Source organism: Giraffa tippelskirchi, chromosome 7 (genome assembly GCF_054371585.1).
Source record: "Giraffa tippelskirchi isolate mGirTip1 chromosome 7, T2T-mGirTip1v1.2.pri, whole genome shotgun sequence".
Taxonomy (NCBI): domain Eukaryota; kingdom Metazoa; phylum Chordata; class Mammalia; order Artiodactyla; family Giraffidae; genus Giraffa; species Giraffa tippelskirchi.
In genome coordinates, this window is record NC_137281.1 from 6,814,452 (window position 1) to 6,828,713 (window position 14,262).

At 48.7% G+C, this 14,262-nt stretch overlaps 1 protein-coding gene across 6 annotated transcripts; it reads right to left on the reverse strand.

Moving 5' to 3' along the window:
* Positions 1-783: 783 nt before the first annotated feature.
* ZNF473 (zinc finger protein 473) lies at positions 784-13,568 on the reverse strand. 6 transcript variants are annotated; one of them, XM_081514953.1, is made up of 6 exons: positions 13,475-13,568; positions 9,268-9,474; positions 7,938-8,064; positions 6,870-7,120; positions 6,523-6,612; positions 784-5,144 (listed from the first exon to the last, which is right to left on the reverse strand). In XM_081514953.1, the coding sequence occupies exon 6, from the start codon at positions 4,873-4,875 to the stop codon at positions 2,608-2,610; it is 2,268 nt and encodes a 755-aa protein (XP_081371079.1). In that variant the 5' UTR covers positions 4,876-5,144; positions 6,523-6,612; positions 6,870-7,120; positions 7,938-8,064; positions 9,268-9,474; positions 13,475-13,568; the 3' UTR covers positions 784-2,607. The 6 variants fall into 6 exon arrangements, with proteins under 6 accessions (XP_081371079.1, XP_081371081.1, XP_081371080.1 ...); XM_081514955.1 differs by lacking the exon at positions 13,475-13,568 and adding an exon at positions 12,704-12,955; XM_081514954.1 differs by lacking the exon at positions 13,475-13,568 and adding an exon at positions 11,551-11,666.
* Between the last annotated feature and the right edge of the window lie 694 nt (positions 13,569-14,262).

Below are 14,262 nucleotides of genomic sequence, written 5' to 3' on the forward strand. Positions count from 1 at the left end.
GCTACTTTCTCATTGGGGTGACCAAGAGGGATCAACAGACTCAAAAGGGAATACTGGTCTCTCGGGTGGATAGAGCAGATACAGCCCCACCCCTGCCAACCCACAGTGAATATGAAGCACTAGTGAGGGAAATGAACAGTCACTGTGATCTGACACATAACTGGGTTGCCATAGCATAATCTAGTTTATCCATTGGCAGGATGCAAGGCTTTAGCTGAATGTTTCCCAACCTCAGTGATATACCGTCAAATTTTTTAGCTGCTGATGTGTGCCATACATTTTCCTTCAGATCAGCTTAAAAAAAAAAAAAAAAAAAACTTAAATTGATTTATTTTTAAAGAGGACTTACTACCTTTCCAGGAGTGGGAAACCGGTATCTCTCATCAGTAGAGGATAAAGGGGGAGAGGGAAGGTAAAGTAAGTACCAAGAGAGCAAAATAATGTTAAATTCTAGCAACAACTCTTGCGTGAGCCCAACTGTATCTTTGTAACTAGAAAAGAATAAACAACATGCAGTCCACACTTCCTCCTTGATTAAGCAGAACTAATGAGGATGGAAAATTGGTGGCTGATGATGTGCTGATAACTGAAAATGAGTGGCTCCCTAGTTGTCCTTGACCCTCCTGGGCTTTGGAAAAACAGAATTAACCATCTCATCATGGGATGGTTTTCACCATCAGGAGCCCTCCCCTCCCAGAACTGTGAGCACTTGACAGGAAGCGACTGTGCATGCCCAGCCCCTGGCTGGGTGTGTGGCACTGAGCTGAGAAAAGCAACCAACCCTTAGAAACTCAAAAACTTTTATTAATCAGAGAACAAACACTCAAACATGAGGGTAGGCGTTTCTACCCTGGTCCACAGAACACAGATCATTAGTTACATAGACACCACACACACACACATAAATGGCTGCCAACTTTCCACAGGGCCTCTGACTTCTATCTTTGGTGTCAAAACTCTTGCTTGAATATACTTAGCAATTTGACTTCCCGCCCCTACCCCACCCCTTGGGTATATATCAGGCCTGTTGCTCAGATACAAAAGGCAGGGAGAAGTTGGACATTTTCAGCCATTTGAAAACCAGTACACTCCCCACTGGGGTGTGGTCAGCCAGTAAGTTCCCATTTTCAACAAACCAACCAGTGCAACTCAAGGTGCAAGGTTTTAAATATCCCAGGGGCCCAGAGCATAGACTCCTGAACATTTTTTAGCACCAAAAATATGAAAGAATATTAAAAGTGCCAGAGTCCACTATCTCCGTAAGATTGTTTGTGCTTCAGAAAACAGGTGACTGGATCACATAGCAGGTGGGACACAAAAGCTCAGAGCTGAGGGGATGCCATCAAAAGAGCTGGTCATGGGGTTCGCTGAAGTGAGACTCAGTTGTAGAACAGGCCTGGCCAAGGTGAGCAGTGAATGCAAGGGCTCCAACTCCAAGGAACTACCTGGCAACAAACAGCGCTCCTCTATGAAATGAGGCCATTCATTTCCCTTTGATTCCAGAAGCTTCAAGGCAAGGGCAGGACTTTAAAGTATTAGTGTTCCCCAACTTGGAGCCTATAGTAAAGTGCCTGTGAGTGGCCAGGTTGGACAAATGATGGAGGAACATTCCAGAAGTCATTTCTGTGCATCACTACTTTTGCAATGAGCACATCTTCTGCATAGATCGTGTGAACCATGTGGAGACAATGATATCCACTGCAGCTTTCCTAACTGAATCCAGCTGTTCACAGCTTTAACTTTCATGATAAAGTTGGTCTCATCATTTAACCAACATTTGAAATGGGAGACTGTGGGAAGAGGTAGCATGTGGATGTGGGGGGGGATCCTTTTGAGTGACAGGTTTGGGAAGCTAGGAGTGGAAAGTTCTTGCTGTGAGATGTTAGATGTTACAGATTCTTCTTGGCTTTTTGTGGGTTAGTGAAGACAAAGTACTAGGACAGATTTGAGATGAAGTGAAGGAAAAGGCTAGACTTTTTTTTTCTTTTCAATGAAGAACAAAGTGCTGACATTTTGGAAACAATTAAGCCAAGGGTATACTGAAGGAAAACTCTGAAAATTAAAGCCATGAGTATTATTAGTAACAACAGTAATTGCAGTTGAATAGAAATAGAGGGTTGCTGAATCATCTTTCTTTTAACATAAGAAGAGTTTATTTGTTATATCTGATGCGTATTTGTAGCTCACACTTGGTGAGTACTATGTGCTGGGTACTTGGTTCTAAGTGCTTTGCATCTATTTATGTTTACAGTAGTCTTTTGAGGTAGTAACTAGGATTGTGCCCATCTTACAGATAAGGATACTGAATCCCTGAGAGGTTCCACGACTCTCTGTAGGTCACTTAGGTACCTGGCAGATGGCAGAACTGGGATTGAACTCAGTAAACAGGATCCAGTCTACCTGACTTCCAAAGCTCCAGTTTTCATTGTTTTAATGAAACATGTGCAAATTTTCTAATCAATCTTTATTACTAGAGAGATTTATTACTCATTGGGGGGGATGGTTTCAACTTTGGGCCTCGGAGGAACACATTCTGAGATGTCTGGGAGCCTGCTGCTACTCAGGAGTCATGGGGAGGATTGCTACCTGCTACTCTAGAGTGTGAACTCACTGCTGTCGGCTGAGACCTGAGCAGCAGCACAAAGCTTTCTGACAATGTTGACACTGATATGGTTTCTCCTGGGTGTGAATTCTCTGATGCTGACTGAGATGGGCCCTAAGGCGAAAGGCTCTCCCACACACACCACAAGCATAAGGCTTCTCCCCTGTGTGAACTGTCTCATGCTGCATCAGATTTGTTTTCTGGGCAAAGGCTTTCCCACATTTAGCACACACATAAGGCTTCTCCCTGGTATGAACTCTCTGATGCTTAGAAAGGCATGAGCGCTGCCGGAAGGCTTTCCCGCACTCCTGACAAATGTAAGGCTTCTCTCCAGTATGAATCCTCTGGTGTTGGATGAGCTGAGTGCCCCGAGTGAAAGCTTTCCCACAGTTGTCACATTTATAGGGCTTTTCACCTTTGTGAACTCTCTGATGCTTAGAGAAGCACGAGCTCTGGCTGAAGGCTTTTCCGCATTCTTGACAAATGTAAGGCTTTTCTCTGGTGTGAACTCTCTGGTGGCAAACGAACTGAGCACGCAGGCTGAAGGTTCTCCCACAGTCACCACACGTACAGGGCTTCTCATCTGTGTAAACTCCCTGGTGCTTAGAAAGGCACAAGCTCTCCTGGATAATTTCCCCACATTTATTCTGCTCAAGGGGCTTCTTTCCGGCCTGAGTTCCCTGATGCTGAATAAGGTGGTTACTGTGGGCCAAGACTTTATCACACTTGTTAGGTTTCAAGGACTTCTTCGTAGTGTGGATTAACTGATGTTCTAAGAGACGTGCACTCTGGCTGAAGTTCCTTCCACATTCGTTACATTTAAAGGGGTGCTCGATCCCGTGGAGGGACTGATGTTTGATGAGGGAGGTGCTGTAGATAAAGGCCTTCCCACAGTCCCCACATCTGTATGATCTCAATCTAGAGTGGATCCTCTGGTGCCGGATGAGCTGTGAATTTTTCCCAAAGGCTTTCCCACACCGGTTACACTCAAAGGGCTTCACCCTGGTGTGAATCAACTCATGCTGAGTCAGGTATTTTCTGCGGCTGAAGGTTTTCTCGCATTTGTTACACTTAAAGCGCTTCCCACAGACACTTGGGTGCTCTCTGTGCTCGGGTTTCTCACGAAAGATCTCCTGGCTCTCACTGAGTCCTTCTTTTTCTCCAGTGTGAATGCTCTGGTGGCAAGTTAGGGTCGAGCGGCAAACAAATTGCTCACCACACTCCTGACATTTGTAGGGGGCTTCCACAGCATGGATTTTCTGGTGCTGAACAAGGTATTCATTGCGGCTGAAGGTCTTCTTGCATTTGGCACAGCTGTAGAGCTTTTCTGTAGCATGAATGGACAGGTGTTGAATCAGGTGGGAGGGCCGGTTGAAACTCTTGACACACTTGTGACATTTGTAGGGCCTGTAACCCGTGTGAACCCTCTGGTGTTCATTAAGGTGACTGTTTCGGTAAAAGGCTTTCCCACATTCGTTGCATTTGTAAGGCTTCTCTCTACTGTGAACCCTCTGGTGGATCTTTAGGGCCAGGCTATGGCTAAAGGTTTTCTCACACTCATCACACTTATAAGGATTCTCTGCAGTGTGAACAGACTGCTGTTGGACAAGCAAGGAACTCTGCCTGCAGGCCTTCCCACACTCCTGATCCTCAGTGGTCATTTTTTCAGCATGAATTTTCTGATGTTGGAGGAGGTATCTGTTGGAGTTGAAGGTTGCCTTGCATTTGGCACATTTGTAGCGTTTCTGAGTATGGGTCTTCTGATGCAGAGAGATATGAAAGGTTTGGCTAAAACTCTGGCCACATTCGTTACAATTGTAGGTTTTACCTGGGGGTGGTTTATGACACTCAAAAGGCTGTGAGTCGTGATCTGCTGGACAGTCACCATCTTGACTCTCCCATGGTTGTTCTTCAGTGTGAATTTTCTGATGACACAGAAGGTGTGTATTCTGACTAAAAGTTTTCCCGCACTTGTTACAGACATAGGATTTGTAGCCTGTGTGAGTCACTGGTTGCATGAAAAGGTAGGAACTCTGGTTGACATCTTTCTCATACTCTTGAAGCACAGTGGGATGCTCCCTGTTGTGAAGAATCCAGTGCTGGATCATATGGTGACTCTGGCTAAAGTTCTTCCCACACTCACTGCACTTACATGGTTTCTCCCCTCCCTGGATGGTATCCTGCTGGCTGTAGTCTGAGTAGCACCCGAAGTCATTCCCACATTCCTGAGACTTAGCTGGTGCCAGGCTCTTTTCAGGGAGATCAGGTATCATGGAACCCGCTCCTGGGGAAAGATGGGACTCGGGACCGAAGTCTGTCTTGAGTTCATGGCTTTTGCATTCTGTGGGACTTTCCAGACTGGTAATATCAGACCTCAGAAGACTCTCTGAATCTCCTGGCAAACTATCTAACCAGTTTTGGCCTACGGAGGCTTCTCCCAAATGGGAGTTCCAGAGGTCATCCTTGGAAAAAGTCTCAGAAATCTCCTGGAAGAGTCCTTCTTCCAAGAAGTCCTGAGGCAGAGGAGAAGTCTCAGCTATGTCTGAAAGAGAGGGCAAGTGTAAATGTCTCCTGTTCCCTGGGGGTTAAAGATGGGAGCTGCAGACTAGGAGCAAACAAAAAGGACAACAGGTGATGCATCCTGAGTCAGTCCTAACTGGGAAGGGGATGAAGGAGACAGGGCCAGCATGGTGATCCAGTGGGTACTGGAATCACAGGAAAAAGAGCCCATTTCAAGAGGTGTTAGGAGGGGGAGCTGGGGGACTTGCTTAGTGACCCAGTGGCTAAGACTCATGCTCCCAAGGCAGGGGAGCCTGTTTCAATCCCTGACCAAGGAACTAGATTCCATGTGCTACAGCGGAGACCTTGACACAACTAAGACCCAGCACAGCCAAATAGATATTTGAAAAAAAAAAAAAGGGGAGGGGGGGCTGGGCAGCTGTGGAGGTTCCAGAGGGAGACTTGCCGTCGTCAGCCCCATCAGCTGAGGCCTACTTCCCAGGGAAGTGCACTCAGTGGGAAAGAGGCACAAGTGATGACGATGCAACGCCACTGCCACCACAGGAGGATTTATCCGGATGTGGTCACACAAGCTTAGAGTCAGCTGGGTGTTAAGGTGGCAGAAAGGGAAACCCCTGGTGCCCGGGTCCATGTGAAACACCTGTGTGCTCAACAGGAGGCTACAGAAGGTCCATGCTCACGCGAGGTGAGCCAACAACAGAGTTGCCTGCTGACAGCTAGGGTGTGCAGGCGGAGACTGAGCCATGCAGCCCCCGTACCGCGGCCTCTGGTTCAGGGGCCCTTCTCCTCATGTGAACAGTCCAACAATGAGAAAAGCTGCTGGCACCCCAGGGAGGGCCCCTGACTCTGCCTTCAGGGATGTCTCAATCAGCATCACACCCGGGAATCCTGACTGCCTAACCGGATCCCCCAGAGAAACTGTGGCCTGGGAGAGGACAGAGTGAATGCTCTTAGCAGTGTTTAGGCCCAGGCTTGAGTCACTAACAGACAGGCCATCTGCTGGGCCAGGAAGGAAGGATGGGCCTGCCTGAAGGCGGGTGAAATAGGTAGACCAGGAGGTCCACAGTGCTCAAGGGGCACAAGACAGAAAGGAGGAGAGACTGACTCAGGGAATGGAATGCTGAGCCCTGCTGAGTCTGGAAGGATGCAGAGGGGACAGAGGAAGGGCACCAGAACAGCTGCGTGCTGAACACAGAGGTACATGGAGATAAGGTGTGCAGGGTGAGGCTCTCCAACCTGAAGCCAGTGCGTGGCAGAGTGAAGCCGAGAAGCAGAGGGTGGAGATGTGTAAGCAGACCTACCGGGCAGGGTGGAGGTCCCAAAGACAAAGGGCCCACAAAGGACCACACCCCGTGAGCTCCCTCCACCCTCCCCTGGGGAAGCCCTGGCTGCCCACTCACCACCGTCTGTTGACTCTGGGCTTCCTTTTGCCAAGGCCTCCAGCTTTTCCCCACCATCTGGATGGAAGGTCAGGTTGGGTTTAAGGGGGTCTGTATGGAGAGAAAGGCATTGTCACCAACCAGATGACATCAGCATGGGGGGCCATCAGGCTGCTGAGCAGGAACTTCCTGGCCCTCCTGATGACTATTCAGCACCTGATCCAGCTGTGCAGGGTTCCTGGCCCAGTGGAGGAGAGGGACCCAGTCACAACCCAGGGTGATTAGAGCTGTGACCATCAGGGCTAGGTATACAAAGGATCTGTAACAGCTCTTGAGAGATAAAAGAGTTGCCAGGGAGAGTCATGTACCTCCTCAGTCATCCGTGACTCACTCCTTCTCCCGTGGACTGGACATACCAGAGGCCTCCATAGGATGGGCCCCACGATGGGTGTTGGAGGTCCCAAAGACCAGTTCTGCTCCCTACCCTCTGCAAACTTCCTCAAGAGCGGGAACAGAGTTGTAATACCAGGGGATGCATGCTACCGTGGGGAGAAAGCCACTGCTGACTTCAAAGATGAGAGGCCGTGAGCACAGCAAGTAGGTTTCATTCGGCTTTTAGCTGAAAGAGGACAAGGAAAAGAGATTCTCCCCTACGGCCCCCAGAAGGAACCAACTATGCCCGTGCCCAGATTTTAGCCCAGTCAGACCCACCTCCAGAACAGAGTCAGTGTATGTTTTCAGCCACATTTGTGGCATCTGTAAAAGCAGCTACAGGAAAGGAATACACTGCTAATAAATATACATAGATGAGTGTCTGGAGGACTAGAGGAGAGCATTCTAAGTGCTGGCCTGGCACAAGACCTGGTTCCTGACACAGTGACTCCTGCTGCTCCCTCTTCTATTCACTGAGCCCCAAGAGGCTCCACCAGGGAGCAGCACGAGTTCCTGCCGGCAGGAGGCTCCCACCCCAGCAGAAGGAGACACACCATAAAATGAGTGGTGAGCAAGCCAGGCAGGAGAGGGCAGGGAGTGCTCAAGGGGTTGCAGTTTGTCTTAAAGTAGCAAAGCCCCTGAAGTGTCAGCTGGAGGAATTCCTCTACCACGAGGAAGAGGAAAGTGCCGATGCAGCTAGAGGGCAAGCACAGGTTTCTCTTCCCAGGCACTACTGACATTTGGGGTTGGATAATCCCTGAAATTCTGGAGTGTGTGGCAGCACCCCTGGGCTCTACCCACTGGATTCTAGGAGCACACCCCCTACTCCTCCCAAGTGGTGACAATCGAAAAGGTCACCAGGCACTGCTGATGTCACAGAATCAGGCAACTGAGCACAGTGATCTCAGGTGCTCAGGAACCAGGAGCTCACCCAATGGGTGACAGAGAGCTATGGGTGATCCCTGAGCAGGGCGGTGACTCCCCAGGGCAGGGGTGGGACTCACTCAGCAGGAAGAGGTTCTGGTAGTTGTCCAGTGCCATGTCCCAGAATAGGTCTCCTTGGCCCTGCCCCAGCTGCTCCCAGTTCTCCAAGATGAAGTCCATGGCTACGTCCTTGAGGGTGGCAATTTCCTGGAATGCAGCGGGACTGGGGTCAGGGAGGGGCCAACAGCTCTCCTCAGCACCCTCACCCGCCATGTGCCAGGCCTCTGGCAAAAATTATCTTGTGAGAAGCTTCAGATATGAGATCCCATATTTTCCAGGCAAGGACAAGGAGTCTAGAAAAGGAGACGTGCTGTCCCCTCAAGGTCACAGAGGCAGGTCTACCTCATCGTAACATCCACCTACCTTGACTTTTGCTTTTTTCAGTGTTTGCTCAAGATTTTAAGTTAAAAAAAAATTTTTTTTTATTTTAAAAATCCAAGCATAGTTGATTTACAATGTGTTATTTTCTGCTGTACAGAAAAATGATTCAGTTGTATATACTTTCTTTTTCATATTCTTTTCCATTACAGTTTATCACAAGATATTGAATAGTTCCCTGAGTTATACAGTAGGACCTTGCTGTTTACCCATTCTATATACAACAGTTTGCCTCTGCTCCTCCAAAACTCCCAATCCATCACTCCCCTACCCACTCCCCTCTCTGCAACCACAAGCTGGTTCTGTGAGTCTCTTTCTGTTTCATTTCCATTTTCATTCATTCATTCAGCAAACACCTCAAGGCTTCCTGTGTGCCAGACCAGTGATGTCCCTTGGGACCCAGAGATGAGTCCCAATTAGTACCTGTCCCCATGGAGTGCAGAGTCTGATGGGACTGACAGATATGGGCAGAGACACCCCAACCTGGTAGATTTGTTACAGTGGAGGCAGCAGGGGTGACCTGGGAGACCAAAGCAGGGAGGAGCTAACGCTGCCCAGGAAAGGTGGGGAGAATAACTGAGTCTTGAAGGCTGTGGAATATTTACCAGCTGGAGGTAGTGGCCACAGTATATTCTAGCAGAGGGAGGAGCCTGCGCTGGAAAGTATGGAGTAACATTTCACACAAGGCCAAGAAGGGAACAGTACAGCTTGTGTGAGGGAAATGGAAGAAGAGGGAAGAGGGGGGCAGGACCCAAGTCATGCAGGGATGGGCTGAGAAACCTGGATTTTGTCCAGGGGGCAATAAGGATTTCTGGAAGGGTACTGGGCAGGACAGTGACAGGGTGAGAGCTTTCCTTTGAGACTGATTGGGGGTGGGGGAGGGGCACGATCAGACAGTGAGCTGGAACAAGGCAGGCCAGATGTGCAGTCTCTGGAGATAGCAGGTTGGGATGAGAGGGACACTCGACTCACCTCAGTCGTAGCTGACGGGGACCCAACAACCAGGTCCTCATTTAAGTTCCTCCTCCTTCCCCTCCACAACCCTGGCTGGCAGGGCGGCAGAAAGGACTAGGAAACTGGGAGAAAGTGTGCCTTCCTCCTAGGGCTGACTCTCTGGCCATGCTGGAGGAGCCCCCAAAACGTCCGGAAGCAGGAGGAGGAGTGAGGACGTGCGTCTCCCTGCAGGAATCACAACAATTCTATTTACTAAAAGCACCCAGCCCCAGCACTTCAGAGCCTACAGAGCAACTTCACAGCCCTCCTTAGCACTTGTCAGGGTTAAGTACAGTCCATAAATACCCAGGTGGGAGATGTGGACATTCAGATCTTTCACCTTGCTGGAACCTTCTGTCTTGCTCACTACTGTGGGCACAGTGCCTGGCACACAGTAGGGACTTTTATCATCTCTAAGACTAGAGCTCAGGTGAGCCTCCAAGACTTGCTATTTCTACAACAGCATGATTTCTTCAACTTTTTTTTTAACCATGACCCACAGTAACACAGACAATATATACTATGACTTCTCATTTGCATACATAACTGAACAAAAGCTTCATGAAACAATACTTCATCTTACAAAGTAGGGTGGACTAGGATGTTTACCATTCTGTTTACTTCACTTAAAAAAAAATATGGTCACTGCCCACTGGGTCATTCTCAACTCATAATAGGCAAAACACTGTACACTGGCGTGGCCTCTATGTACTTCCTAAGTGGCATATATCTATGGGTGTTGAAAGCATTCCACATCATGAAGCAACACCATGGGTCCATAATTCTTAAGCCTCTGAGCCAAGTATGCTTTAAATTCAGAAATTTTCAGATTATAAAAAGGTAATCCACCATATATGGTGTATTTCATTAAAATCCCAGTGCGGGGGGCGGGGAATAAGGGGGGCATTTCATAACTGAACACTTCAATATTCCCAGAGTGGAGGAAAAAATATCCACTCTAGCTAGGATAATTAAAAGTAATAAATCACAGCATTGCTAGTCAGGTTCAGGCATCAAATTCATGGAAAAAATGTTTGGTTTTCAGAGCTTTCTAGATTTTGTGACTGCAGATAATGGAATGTGATAGGCCTATGAAGTGAAGTGAAGTGAAAGTCACTCAGTCGTGTCCAACTCTTTTTGACCCCATGGACTGTCGCCTGCCAGGCTCCTCTGTCCATGGGGATTCTCCAGGCAAGAATACCGGAGTGGGTTGCCATGCCCTTCTCCAGGGAATCTTTCCGACCCAGGGATCAAACCTGGGTCTCCTGCATCTCAGGCAGATTCTTCACCGCTGAGCCACCAGAGAAACCTCAGGCCTATAATAAGAGCTAATGTTTTACGCAACAAGGATTTTCCTCACAAAGGGGTTAAGACTTGACTTGTGAGTATAATTCAATCCACAGATTTAAAAAAAAAATTTCAAGTATAATTAATTTACAATGTTGTATTAGTTTCTGGTATATAGCAGTGATTCAGTTATACGTGTGTATGTGTATTCTTTTTCATATGTTTTCCATTATTATAGGATACTGAATATAGTTCCCTGTGCTATACAGTAGGATCTTGTTATCCATCTTATATACAGTAGTTTGCATCTGCTAATCCCAAATTCCCAATCCATCCCTCCCTCAGCCCCCCTCCCAACTGGCAACCACAAGTCTGTTCTATGTCTGATCCACAGATGGTTTATCTGGCCTGAATTGGCATAGAATGTTTGGTTTTTCTTTAAAAAAATTTTTTTATTTTTGGTTGCACTGGTCTTTATCGCTGTGCAGGCTTTTTTCTAGTAATGGCAAGCAGGGTCTACTCTGTGCTGTGGTGTGTGGGCTTCTCAATGCGGTGGCTTCCCTTGTTATGGAGAACGGGCTCTAGGGCATGCAGGCCTCAGCAGTTTTGGCTCATAGACTCTAGAGGGCAGGCTCAGTAGTAGTTGTGGCACACAGACTCAGCCGCTCCGTGGCATGTGAGCTCTTCCCAGACCAGGGATTGAACCCGTGTCACCTACATTAGCAGGCAGATTCATTACCAGTGAGCCACAAGGAAAGCCCTGGCACAGAATGTTTTGACAGAAAATTCTTCTAAGTAATCCCAAACTCAAAAGCTGGGAGATTTCACCTAAAAATTCAATTTCCAGTTTCTGAAAAATCTTAGGATTTGGCCACATGGGGTCTGCATTGCCACAGAGCTAGTTTGCTGGAAGCCATTTAGAGCTCTCCACCCCTTAGATGGGATGATCCCTCTGAGAGGCCCCACAGTCCTCACCCAGACTCTTCTCTTCATTTTCTTATCTGCCTGGCCCTCACAGACATCTGAATTTGAGAACTCTATGGACAGTGTTCAAATCCCATTCTGTCCACATCTCATAAACTCTTCGCCCTGGGAGGGAGGAAACTGGAGCCCTGAGGTGAAGCTCAAGGTCACCCACTCTGTCATAGTAACTTAAGGCAAATCATTACCAGACTGGAAAGTCTTAGGCCCTGGAGTCAAGGAGTCCTGCCTCTTCCTGGTGTGGGACCACGGCCACATCATTCACCCTTTTTGTGTGTCACTTTCAACATGTACAAAATGAAGCAGAAAAAAAACCAATCCACAATCTCTTATCTACAGTTCTAAAAACAAAAGGCTTAGAACCAGAACTTCATCATAAATTGATAGTCAAACTGAACCCAAATCACCACAGGCTATGCATAGTCTTTAGTCTCCTTGAGTGTGAATATTAACGCCTTTTCCAGCAGAAATATTCAATTTCCAAGAATTGCCCCAGATATCACTGGGGGTGTGGCCTAATTATGAAATACTGTTGTTTGGTTTGCGACCCGATGGACTGTAGCCCGCCAGGCTTCTCTGTCCATGGGGCTTCCCAGGAAAGAACACTGGAGCGGGTTGCCATTTCTTCCTCCTTCCCCACCCAGGGATTAAACTCGCATCTCCTGCATCGGCAGGCGGGTTCTTCACCACTGAGCCACCTGCGTGCCGCTGTGCTCAGTCGCGTCTGACTCTGCAACCCTAGGGACTGTAGCCTGCCAGGCTCCTCTGTCCATGAGATTCCCCAAGCAAGAATACTGGAGTGAGTTGCCATGCCCTCCTCCAGGGGATCTTTCCTACTCAGGGATAGAACTCGCGTCTCCTACGTCTCCTGAATTGGCAGGCGGATTCTTTACCTCTGAACCACTGGGAAGCCTTGAGGCAGCTGGGAAGCCCCAATTATGAAATACACACTATTAACTTTCTAAAGTCTAGAAAATTCTGATGACGGGGTAGCTGCTGCGGAGATTACAAGAGAAAATGTGACAACAACACCTGGCACACAGACAGCGCTCAAATGAATGGTAAATATCTTGAATTCCTAAAGAACTCCCATTTATTCATCCCCCAAGATCCTGCCCAGCTCTGCCAACGACTTCAGGCAACTCACCACCTCCTTCAGTCTCAGTTTCATCATCCAAGAATAAAATGAAATAGAATCGTTCCTCTCAGGACGGCCGGTTAGGGTTGGAAAGCACTTTAGCAAGATGTGGTGGTGGTTTAGTCGCTAAGTTGTGTCCGACTCTTGGCGACCCCAGGGACTGAAGCCTGGCAGGCTTCTCTGTCCATGGGATTTACCAGGCAAGAATACTGGAGTGGGTTGCCATTCCCTTCTCCAGGGGATCTTCCCCACCCAGGGATCGAACCTGGGTCTCCTGCATTGTAGGAGGATTCTTTACCAACTGTTCTACCAGGGAAGCACGTTGGCAAGATTCTGATCCTTTACTCCGAACCAGCGGAGAAGGCAATGGCACCCCACTCCAATACTCTTGCCTGGGAAACCCCATGGATGGAGGAGCCTGGTAGGTTGCAGCCCATAGGGTCGCGAAGAGTAGGACACGACTGAGTGACTTCATTTTCACTTTTCACTTTCATGCACTGGAGGAGGAAACGGCAACCCACTCCAGTATTCTTGCCTGGAGAATCCCAGGGACGGAGGAGCCTGGTGGGCTGCCGTCTATGGGGTCGCATAGAGTCGGACACGATTGACGCGACTTAGCAGCAGCAGCAGCAGCGTTCAAGACTCCACCTAGATAACCACAGCCCAAGGCGACGCGCCCAGAGCCGAAATCGCCCCAGGAGCATTCCGTCACCCCTCGGGAAGGACCTTGCCCACAAGGCTACAGAGTCCTCTGTGAGCCCAGCCCTAGTATATCCTCACCTCGAGACTGCAGTCCACTGGATTAACAGAGACGACGCCAGCCGGGTGGGAGGCGGAGACGCGACTGCTCTCACACGCGCCTCCTCTTATCCACTTCCGGTGCCGGGCGAATAGCTTCACGACTACTCCACCCAGGAGCCTCTGCGCCAGAGCCAGGACTCCGTTTCCCAGAGGGCTGTGCGGAGGCCTTCCCTTGTCTTCCCGCCTCCACCAGCTTCCTTGTCTTTAGCGGTCCCGCTGAGTACGCTGGGAAATAGACTAGAAAAACAAAAACCACTACATTATTGTAAAGTAATTACCACAACTAAAATAAATAAATTTATTAAAAAAAGAAAAAAGAAAAACAATCGGCCCCAGGTGGCATTTGGGTATTGTAGACCAGTTTTTGATGGGCAACTAAATCAGCCTTCTGCCTTTTCGAGAAGACTGAGGGTTTTCCATTTCTGAAAGAGACAAATAGAGTGTCACCGTGGAAACACATTGAGGAGGAAACAATTCTTGAGAGGACGCGCGAAGGTAAGGGGCGGAGTTGAGGCGGGGGAAATGAGACTGTGACCTCTGATTGGCGGGAAAATGCCTCGGAGTTCATCCCGCCTTACGATTGGCCCTATGTTTGCACATGCGCAGTACAACCAGGAAGCGTTCCACAAAAGGTGGAAAAGGGTTGGGCGATGAGGGAATAATCCCTCCTCCAGCCTTGAGTCAGCGGACTGGCTTGCCGCAAAGGTGCCTGGGAAACGGAGTTCCCAGGCAGGCACAGCCCACGGCAGTCAGGAGGTCGGCCAAGG